The 11,658-nt window shown below is 44.0% G+C and overlaps 1 protein-coding gene across 1 annotated transcript in view; it reads right to left on the bottom strand.

The window, feature by feature from the left end:
* The window catches only part of PRKAG2 (protein kinase, AMP-activated, gamma 2 non-catalytic subunit), a 30,979-nt gene extending 19,738 nt beyond the window's left edge, over positions 1 to 11,241 (bottom strand). The window contains exons 1-2 of the mRNA XM_012662146.1: positions 11,136 to 11,241; positions 299 to 380 (exon numbers count right to left, since the gene is read on the bottom strand). Of these exons, the coding sequence (XP_012517600.1) occupies positions 299 to 380; positions 11,136 to 11,216 (163 nt within the window). The 5' untranslated portion in view covers positions 11,217 to 11,241. The remainder of the gene's footprint in view (positions 1 to 298; positions 381 to 11,135) is intronic.
* Between the last annotated feature and the right edge of the window lie 417 nt (positions 11,242 to 11,658).

The raw sequence follows: 11,658 nt of genomic DNA, 5'->3' as shown, positions 1-11,658 counted from the left end.
GGCGTCCCACGTGGGGTTTTTCACTGGGCTGGCAAACACACAGAAGCTCCTTCAGAAGGCCAAATCAGTTGCTAAATCGAAAGAAATTCAACCAAAAAAAAAAGGAGCTCCACAAAAGTACGATAGTTCTGAATTTACTTACTGGCAGCCCCTCCTCACCCGGCGTGTAAAGCAAGAATGCTCTGTAATTTGGTAACATGGCTGCTGGGTGAATTCCAAACCAGCACCTATTGAAACACTTTGGGCTTTCTGCCTTTAAGGTTTCCCGTTTTAGATGCCCCAGGCCCACGCTGCTTACCTACAAAACTCTGTTTTTTGCTCTCCCACAGTGGGGCTGCTCGGACACCGTTGGCTACCAAGGCAAAGAAGGCCTTTTTAACCTGAAGAAAAATAAGAGAAACAACACATACCTTTAAAGACCATATATATATCAGGAAGAAAAATACCTTCAACTAACACAGTTGACCAAATCTTATCAGTTATCTTCAATGATAAATTTTGTAAGTTTGATAACCTAAAAATAATGGAATTTATTAACATTAGCAAAAATCCTTTATTATACCTAAAGGGATATAAGGATTAGAGATTTTTTGAAACTGAAATAATGTAATCAACTTCAATTTTTTTTCTTATTGCATCTAAACACTCTTGTATACATAGACTTTATATAATTAAAATATAAAAGAATTAAACTTCAAAGTCTAATTTCTCCTATATGTGGTGATTAATTCATTTGAAAACACTGAAGTTATATCAAATTACTTGAAATAAAAATTTGTTTTTAATATGTTCAATAATGAGACAAATAGGCATACTTTCTCATTTCCCCAAGATAGAGAAAGAAACGATATGAAAGATACAACATACTTGCACATTTATATCTTCTAGAGACAAACATGTGCCTGTAATGGTTTGGGCACTGTTCAGAGTACGTTAACATACGCAATCTCATTTAACACCCATTAACAACTATCCTTGGAGATACCGTAAGTTACCATATCTGATGCTTTATTAATAGCCAAAAGCTCAATGCTGAAAGTGATCCTCTGAATTCCGATAGCAAATAAGATGAGGGAAAATCATTCAACCATATTACTAACCCAAGAAACACAAATGAAAACAAATTTAAAGTATCATTTATAGCTGCTAAATATGCCAATATTTTTAAGTTACAGCTCCTAATGCAAGGGCTGTCATAAAAACCACTTGTGGCACCATAAACTGATAAAATATAATTTGGACCACAGCTTGTATCAAGAATCACAAAAATAAGGCTGGGTATAGTGGCTCATGCCTGTAAATCCCAGCTCTTTGGGAGACTGAGGTGGGAGGATCATTTGAGTCTAGGAGTTTGAGACTAGCCTGGGCAACATAGTGAGATCCTGTCTCTACAAAAATTTAAAAAATTAGCTGAGCATGGTGGTGTGCACCTGTAGTCCCAGATACTCTAGAGTCTGAAGCAGGAGGATCACTTGAGCTCATGAACTTGAGGTTGCAGTGAGCTATGATCCTGCTACTGCACTGTAGCCTGGGCAACAGAGACACTGTCTCTAAGAAGAATTAAAAAAAAAAAAAGAATCGCAAAAATATTCAATATTCATCTTATTTATGCAACAACTTTTTCTCTTTTGAATTATTTTAGTAGTGGGATTCCTGAATCAAAGATGTTCAATGTGGCATTATATCTAATCTTGAAAACTGGAAAAAGATCCACCCCCGTCAAACAAAAAAATTTGTTAAATACTAGCATACCAATGAGAAAAAAAAAATCAAATAATTAAAATAGTACAATTATGAAGACAATATTGAAGTAAAAAGTTTATGACAGTGAAAAATGCAGACTGTAAAATTATACATCATGATACGTATATAAGATACGTGTTTAAATGGAAAAGATCAAAGGGAAATAAGCAAAGATTTAAACTGACATATTCAGGAGCTGAGATAGTAAAATGTGTATTTCTTTAAAAAAAAGGTTATGGTATGGTTTTTTTTTAGCTAAAAGAAAATAATTCTCACCCACTGTATTCACAAACCCCTTGTTAACTTAATGATGAAAAGAAATGGGTAAGAATTACAGGACCCTAGAGCAGACTCTAGGATTAATAATTCAGCAGCTGTTTATTCCTTTGTGACACATTTTGCCTTTATGTAGAATTGCTCAGGTATGTGCATGGTTCACCGACACAGGAGTAGAAGGAGTACAGGTGGGTAGGGGGTTCTCATCAATTATTTTATATACTTTCCTTAACCCAGCCCAGCACTGTGTCCTGAATATAATAGCAGGGATTCTAGATACTAGTTAAAGGAACTAGTAGGGAACTAAGAGGAGGAGGAAAGTAGAGCCGACCCAGGGACCTGGCAGAGAAACAGTAACTAAATGGCATCCATAAACTGATTAATTTTTTTTTTTTTTGAGACACAGTCTCACTCTGTTCCCCAGGCTATGCCATGGAGTCAGCCTAGCTCACGGCAACCTCAAACTCCTGGGCTCAAGCGATCCTTCTGCCTCAGCCTCCCGAGTAGCTGGGACTACAGGCATGCGCCACCATGCTCGGCTAATTTTTTTTTAATATATTTTTAGTTGTCCAGCTAATTTCTTTCTGTTTTTTCAGTAGAGACGGGGTCTCACTCTAGCTCAGGCTGGTCTCGAACTCCTGAGCTCAAAGGATCCACCCGCCTCGGCCTCCCAGAGTGCTAGGATTACAGGTGTGAGCCACCATGCCCGGCCTGATTAAATATTTTTTGAACCACACCTTATATCAAGAATCATAAAAATATCCAAACTGACTGTGTAATCAAATGGCATCCAGGGAAGGTGTGCCAATTTGAATGGTTTGCTATTTCTACCTGGATGGTACCCTGGGAATCCTTGATCGTGGTCCTAGAAAATATTATAAAAGGATATGGTGGCAAAGTCACATATAAATAGATTTTAAAACACACCAAGTATCTGATTAGCTTGTTTTTCTAAACTCGTTGGAATAGGATGGGAATGGGGGGCATCTTTTCAAATTACAAATTGCTTACTATCTTCTTCAAAATAACAGATTTAGCAGAGAAAACCAATATTAAAAACATTCATCAGGATCAATCATGAAATCCTAAGTAACCACAGCTATTGAAAAGCTATTCCAGAAAGTTCCAAGTCTGGCCATAATGAAATAGCTGAAAACAACTTATGAGTTGTACAAAAGATAGGAAACACGATTTGAAGGCAATAGAGTGTACCAATGCAGGAAGGATTCAAGGAGCTACAATTTCTGAGGGAAGAGAAGTACGTGAATTGAGCACCACATTCACTGTGGAATTTTTCTGAGAGCATTTCCCAAATCATCTTCAAACAGGTAAATTTCAACAAAAACCTGAAATCTGTCAAAAAGAATCAAATAAACGCCGGGTAGGAGAAATACAAACAAAACCATACCTATGCACATCTTAGACAAGATGCTAAAAACCAAAGGCAAAGAGAAAATCAGCTAGAGGAAAAAAGACACGTTAATTTTCAAAGGAGCAACAATCAGACTGAGGTGACTTTTCAACAGAAATTAAACGAAAGAAAACTTCAAGACGCTAAAAAAAAAAAAACCTGCCAACCTAGAGTGTATATCCAGTGAAACATCCTTCGAAAAGGATTGGCAAAATAAGGTTTTCAGACAAACAAAAGCTGAGAAAATTGCTGTCAACCAACCTGTCCTAGAAAAAATACTTAAAGGAGCTCTTGATGTTGAAGGGAAGATGCTAAAACTGCACAGAATCGCAGGAAGAAATGAAGACCGAAAGAGAGGACAAATATGTGGTTAAACAAAAATAAATATTGATTGTTTAAAAGAGTAATAATATCTTAAGGGGCTTACAACACATATGGAAGCAAAATATATAACAATAATGGCACAGAGGGTAGGAGACGGTTAATGGCGTTAAACTGTTATCAATTTCTTGCATTGTTTGGGAGATGGTAAATGTATTATTAAAAGATGCAAAGTAGTAAGTCAAAGATGCTGTTGTAATCTACAAGGTAGCCTCTAAAAGATTAATAAAAGTATAAGCTAACAGAAGGGAAAGATGAAATTAAAATACTTTATTAAATCAGATGAAGATAAGAAAGGTGGAACAAAGGAACAAATAGAAAAGAACACACAGCAAAATGGTAGACATAAACCCAACTACAGCAGTAACTGCATTAAACCAAATGGACGAAACACTCATAAAATGCTATTTTAGGCATTTATTGTATGATTTAATTACGATTGTCTATATTTATACAAATGTTACATAGAACCTTCTAAGTGCTGGGATCCTATGAAGGAGAGACTTCCTTCAGTGGACACATTTCTAGAAGGTTTCGGAAGAGACTGTTGTATCTAGGGGACCAGTTAGCTTCAAGACAGCAATGACTTAGCACAGTGGACAGCTACACACAAGAACACCTGGTCAAATGGTGTAATTTAAAAAACAAAGAAAAAAAGTACTGCTATTAGTTTGCTGATATTTTGATATTTGATTTGGATATTTAATGTTTATATCTTATACAAGCGACCACATATAGATCTAGCAGATTTTTTTTTTTTTGACATAGGGTCTCACTCTGTTGCTCCAGCTAGAGTGCAGTGGTGTCATCATAGCTCACTGCAACCTCAAACTCGTGGGTTCAAGTGATCCTCCTGCCTCAGCCTCTCGAGTAGCTGGGCCTACAGGCCCCCACCACCATGCCTGGCTAATTTTTTCTATTTTTAGTTGCCTGGCTAATTTTTCTATTTTTAGTAGAGATGGGGTCTCACTCTTGCTCAGGCTGGTCTCGAACTCCTGAGCTTAGGTGATCCTCCCACCTTGGCCTCCCAGAGTGCTAGGATTACAGGCGTGAGCCACTGCACCTTGCCTTTTAATTTACTTTTGATCATATGCTCTTCATTCTACATTTTCAACATGTTCTTTAAAAAAATAGTACTTGGCAAGCCACCACTTATTTGGATACTTGACTGTCCTCTCTTTCATTATCATTATTAAAAAATCACATTGTCTGGAATAACTTAAGCAACAAAATAAAGTAATTTTTGAATATAACACAAAGTATAAAATAAATATCCGTAAGTCCATATTAAAATAAATGACTGAATAAACGAATAAATCAGAGAGAAGATTCAAATCTCCCCTGCAGAAAAATCTCAACCAACTTACGCAGATGCTCGGCCCTCAAGGAGGTGAAGCCTGACTCCCCACTCCCTGAGTGCGGCCGTGCAGTCCTTCCTTCTAGAGACTACAGTACGTAAAGGAAGGAAGGAAAGAATCATCTGATGGTGGGAAAACCTGACAACACCCCGGCCAGGTGATGGCCAAGTGCGAAGTCACGCAGACGGCAGCTTGAGACAGCGTGATGAGGAGGGCCCTGCTCCTCTCCGGTCTCCCTCCCCACACCTGTGCCCCAGTCTAAGCACGAGACAGCCATCAGATAAACCTCAGTGGAGGGCAGTCTGCAAACTTCTGGCCAGTATTCCTCAAAACCACCCAGTCGTCAAAAACAAGTCAAGTCTGAGGAACTGTTACAGCCAAGAGGAGCCCAAGGAGACGTGACCACTAAATGTACAGAGTGACCGGGATGGGGGTCTCTGAACAGAAAAATGACATTAGGTAAAAACTAAGGAAATCTGCATCAAGCACCATCTCTAGTGAGTAACGTACCCATACTGGTTCACTAACTGTGACAAATACATTCCACACTAATGTGAAATGTCAAACTCAGCTGGGCGTGGGCGCATGGGAACTCTGTGTTATCTTCACGTTTCTGTACATCTCAAACTCCTCTAAAATAAAACGTTCATTTAAAAAAATAACGTGATTTTTTTGTAGAGCTAAAGTAATCGCATTGCCACTGTGAGAGAAGGCCTAGATAATCCTCAATGCTTTTCCCCTCAACCATGGGGTGTGAGGATTCCATTATGAAATTTTATTTATCTTGGAGCCTCTCCTAATTCCTGAGGTATCACCTTTTAGAATCACTAACTCATACTATTTTTCTCTAAACTACTGGGCTTACTTAGAAGGGGATGGGGTGTGTCGTCCTTCTCTATGGTGCCAGGTATTGAGTTCCTGTCTCTCGGCTCCGAACCCGCCCTCTAACTGCTCAGTGACTCCGGGACTTCGGGACTTCACAGACCACATCCTGGCGCTGCTGGCTGGCTCCACTTCAGGCTCCAGCAGGAAAGGAGGCTGGCAAGGGACTCACCGCTGGGGCAGGGAAGTGCTTCTTCCCTGCTGCCCATGAACCACACCTGGGCGCTGCCTTACCAGGGCGCCTGCTTCTCTCCCGCAGCAGCAGCAGAATCTAGTCTGTTGTCTCCATCATGTGCAGAATGAGCTTCCTCGAGCCCCTACTCCTGCCCAGAGACACAAGCACCTGCCAGAAGGCAGGCCCCAGGGCCCCTCTTACCTCCGTGGCACCTGAGAGTGCATTTGAGTCCCTCAGAGTCACAGTAAAACACGGACTGCTGGCCCTCGCCCCCAAGTTTCTGATTCAGTAGGTCTGGGATGAGCCCAAGAATCTACATTTTTGTTCTCAGCTTATGCTGAAGTTGCTGGGCTGGGAACCAGACTTTGAGAACACTGCCTTAAAGGTCTTTATTTATCTTTTCAGTTATCCAGTTAGCTTACGTCCGATGACCATTTGTTTATATTAATTTTTTGTTCAGATAACTGGTGTGGCTTCTGTCTCCTGACTGGACCCTGACTGGCAGAGCAAGTGGCACCAGCAGTGGCTCCTGGAAAGAGCATTTGGGATTGGTTTCCTGCCCTCGGGCTCTCTGTCGGTGAGAAATCAGATTCCTGTAATCCAGGGTAAGCTGTGTCATTGTGACTAACCGTCATCTGTGAGTGTGATGACACCCCCAGAGCCACTGGGTGCCAGGGCCCAAGTGGCTGCTGCACCGGCCGTGGAGGCAGAGCCCAGGACCACAGGACGTGGTGTGGGAGGAGTCCCGTGGGTGCTGGAGCACTCAGAGAGCCCGGCAGGCTCGGTCAGAGAACCAAAGAGCCTCTGTGGCAGCCCTAAGAGAATCTCTTATTTCTTGTAGCTACAGGGCTGATGTTTCCAAAATTAAACTCGAAATATAACTGCAGGATGCAGACACACCGTATGAAAGCCGGGCACTGATCTGGAAGGAGGGGATCTTTGCACCTGGCACAGGGACATCTGGTTGGACTCAGACAAAGGCAAGATTCTTGAATTCCGGAGTTACTCTGGGCCTCTCATGGCAGCGGGAACAGCTGACTCTCCAGTGTCTGAGAACCACCTTCCTTTGCTTGAAAGCCCAGTGACTGGCTTTCCTGGGGTGATGCCTACATGGGCCTGTCACTCTCCCCAAGGCAGCCCCAACCTCCCTTGCTGCCCTTGACCTGTAACGCAGGGACAGGTTTCAGCACACAGCAGAGGAGGAAACGTATACGGAAAGAACTGTAAGATCTTGCCATTTCGTATCTGCAGAAACCTAGGAAGTATCCGTGGGAACAGGCTCTAATAACGTTAGAGGAGGAATTTAACATGGATTTGGTAGAGCTGATTGCTACAGGTGGGCTTTCCAGAAAAGTTTCATTCGCATTTAGTGCACGCAGTGGCAGCGGCTCTCCCCGCTCGTCTGGTGGACTGAGATGCAGGGCACTGCTGAGGCCACGTTCCACGAGGCGGAGGTGCCAGGACAGTGGCCCAGGTGAGAAGAGGGAACGCACAGGCACAGGAGATGGGGCGCTGGAGATTCACCATGTGCAAGCTGCACACTCAACGCTCAGAGGACAGACACTCCCTCGCTGGGCCTCTGGGGAATGTTCGAGCAAGGGTGCCCCTTCACTCTGTGCCCCGTAAGGCCAGGCACACGGTGGGACACAGCGCATGGGCTGGCCTCACCGATCTGGATGGGAACGACGTGCCCGTAGCAGGGGCAAGTGCTGGTGCTGCTGCCCACAGCAGGGCAGGCACACGTGCCATCAAGGGCAACCCAGAGAAGTGACAGTTAGAATGGTCTGACCCGCAGGGATCACTGGTGGTGGCTAATTGATTGCTATGTTCCAAAAATGAAGTAGCTGCACAGCCTTCTAAAATGAAATCTCAAGTGTAGGGGCCAAAAACCTGGCCTGAATCATCGAACTGGAGAGGTGTCCTCTGGCCGGTTTCCAGACCCGAGCCAGCTCGCAGAGCCCAGAGGAAGCAGCCCTCAGCTTGGCCCCGAACGTCCTGTGCCTCCTCCTCCGAGCCTTTTCCAAAGGGACTTGTAAAAAGAAATGTAGGCTTTTCAGGGCTCCTGGACACCAGGTCTGAATGGACACTGATTCCTAGAACCCGAGAATCCACACGCCACTGCAGTCTGCTGATCAAAGTGGGGACTGTGGCCATTGGGTGACAGAGTCTCAGAGTCTCAGCTCAAGTTTGAATCACAGAGTGCAGCAGGTCCCATGCTTTGGTTATCTCCTCAGTCCTTTTCTTTTTTTCCTCTTGTGATTGGTACCAAGCCTCAATCCTTTTTTAAAAAAATTATTTATTTTTTATTTTATTCATTTATTTTTTTAGAGATGGGGTCTTGCTATGTTGCCCAGGCTGGTCTCAAGCTCCTAGGCTCAAGCAATCCTCCTGCCTTGGCCTCCGGAGTTACTGGGACTACAGGCGCCACCACATCCAGCTCTTCTCCTCAGTTCCTGAGTGTATGATTGGAAATGACACACCTGAGAGATGGCAGGATCTTCCACTGGCTCTCTGACTCAGAGTCACCAGGCTGGCAAACCAAATGCAGTGGGGGAAGTGCAGAGGCTGGTGCCTGTGGAAGAACCTGAGGGCAGGGGCTCACCATCACAGCCCCAGGGAAACTGCCCATCTGGCCTGTGGCTGCATCTTTGAGGACTGTAGATTATTGTAAACTTGTAGCTGCAGCAGCTCTTCCTGATGTAGGTAACATCTTGGGGGAACCAAAGCCACTGCCCAGACATACACTCTCTTTCTCTACACTGACTTACAAGGGCCCCTAGAGGCAGTCTGCTTTACTTGGCGACCACACATTTTCCCACGTCACAAGGTTCTTCGCCCCCCGCTCTGTCTTACTGTGGTCCGCAGAGAAGCTGATCACCCTCACCTTCTGCGCACGGCCACACTGGCCCACTGTGCCGACGGCACATGCTGGCTGTGCCGGATGGGCAGGAAGTAGCAGAGCTCCAGACGCCTCTGTGAGACGTGCAGATCAGAGGGTGAGGGACCGACCCCACAGGAGGCAGGGCTCTGACACCTCAGGACGGCCCGGAGCACTGGAGAGACCTCTCCAAGGTGAAATTCAAGTTCGTGCTCTGAACACCACCTGCCAGCACACAACACTGGCAGGTCTTTTGGAAGCAACATGTACATTTGCATGTGCGACTTCGACCGGTGTGCTGAGTGACTCTAAAGCCCCCAAAACAACAATGTCCTTTCCTGTAGGTAATTATTTTCCTTTTGGGAGACGGTTCCTGGCTTACTACTGGGCCCCGGCAGAGACTAAACAACTGGCTGTGAGATGCCAAGTGACCACGCAACCTGTCCCATCACAGGCGCGGTACTGTCTGAACCCCCACGCCGAGGGCTGTGTGTGGACACAGCACTCTCTCAGCAGGTGGAATGGGGCTTACCCAGGCCCGTAAAGGACAAGGAAGCCGCACGAGCAGGTGACCCAGCTGCTCTGATGCCGGTGTCCACACCCTCGCCTCCCTCCCTCGATCCACTTCCACAGTTTCCAGGGAGCTCCTTGTGAAACACTGACCCACAGGGAAAAAACTTGGTTTACAGGTGCTTCTCCTGCTGGGCTGGTCCCTGCTGGCACTGCACAGCGTGGCTCCCGGGGACACTGGTGATGAAAACCCCCCTGGTGGGAGAGCTTCCAGCTGTATGTTTGATCTCTGCTTTATCATGACTGAGATGGCCAGAAGGACAGATCGACACAATTGGAAACTGAAACTAAACAAAGCAACACCATTCTTGTCTTCCTGTGAGTCCTATGTGGCGGGCACAGATTGCAGGCAAAGTGGCTGGGAAAGCCCAGGAAGCCCTCCAGAGGGTCCGCCCCCGTGTATGGGGGCGTGTGTGGGGGCAGAGGCAGAGCACAGCAGGGAAGAATGGGCTGGCGGGACTGAGGGGCTGGACGGAGCTGGAAGAGCCTGGGCGGATCAACCAATGCAGAGAAGAGAAGAGGCTGAGACACACTCAAGGGTCCTTACAGGCCAGAGTCCCCTGGGGGCCAGGCTGAGACTGCCCTCCACCACGCCCTCGCTGGCTTCCTCCCTGCCCGTCCTCCTCCCATCCCTTCGTACTTTCTCCTGGGAGCACATCCTTCACAAGCCACTTACCCGTGAAGTCCTGACTCAGAATCTTCTCAACTGAAGACAATCCTACTAGGTTTGTTAATTTCTATATAATGATTTATATAGAAATAATATACTAAATGTATACATGCATATATGTGTATATCTGTGCACATACATTTTTTATTACACTGAATGTAGTTTGATCATTATAGTGAGTGTATTATTCAGGACTTTTCTTACATGATTATAAGTCATACTGATCGATATAAAGTGAACTTTAATAAGCACAATTAAATACCCAAATGATCAGGTTCAAATTTTTTGCAGAATAAAGTTCTTTCTCAAGAGATTATCCACCTTAGTAATTTTCTTCTTTTTAGGCAATATCTATTTCAAATCTATTTATTATGTATTCTACTAAATAACCAAGAAAGAACATCCGGATATACTGAGGGAGGCAGTGCAGTTTAATGATTAATAGCTTACGCTCTGACACATTAGACAGACCTGTGTTCAAATTCCAGATCCCATTGCACACCAGCTCTGTGGATTAAGTCCTTTAACTCTAGAATTTGTGGATTAAGCTTTGCGACCTAAGTTCTTAAACTCTAGAATTTGAGTTTCCTTATCTGTAGAAAGAGGACAGTAACAGTACATTCCTTATAAGACTGTCATGGAAATTGAGAATTCAGACAAAACCTCAGCACAGTGTCTGATGTATGGAAAGGACTCAATAAACGTCCGTTGGCATTGCTGGATTTAAATTGCCGTATAAAGTAGCCATCCAAATAATATATCAAAAATTCATGAAAATTGGGTACACTTACTTGCAATGTAGTATCAAAGACAACAAGCTTTGAACTGGTGGGAACGATGTCATAACACTTGTGTGACCTCATGAATCGCATGTAAACACCACTTTCTGAGTCTTCTGCTGCTAAAAGGAAAAAAAAGCAAAATATCAGTGGTAAAAAAGAGTTCCCTCAACTCGATGAAGAACAAACATGTAGGTTAACCCACACTAATAGACTTAAAATTTGAAATGTTTTCCCCTCAAGGTCAAGAACAAGGCAAGGGTGTTGGCTCTCACTAATTCTACTCAGCACTGTACTGAAGGTCCTGGCGGGTGCAATATCGCAAGGAGAAAAAGAAGCATAGCACATGTGTTGAAAAGGAAAACAACAAACTGTCTTTATTTGCACACTGTATGATTTTCTACATGGAAAATACAAAAGCATCTAGAAAAAGTTCCTAGATCTAAAAAGAACGAGGTTAGCAAGGTCACAGAATACAGGGTTAATAAATCAAAAACAGCTATCTGAATGGGAAAAAGTTGAAAGCTTTTCCTTT

The sequence above is a fragment of the Propithecus coquereli genome, unplaced genomic scaffold (genome assembly GCF_000956105.1).
Source record: "Propithecus coquereli isolate 6110/MARCELLA unplaced genomic scaffold, Pcoq_1.0 Scaffold75, whole genome shotgun sequence".
Lineage (NCBI taxonomy): Eukaryota > Metazoa > Chordata > Mammalia > Primates > Indriidae > Propithecus > Propithecus coquereli.
This window is presented reverse-complemented; position numbering and strand designations above follow the sequence as displayed.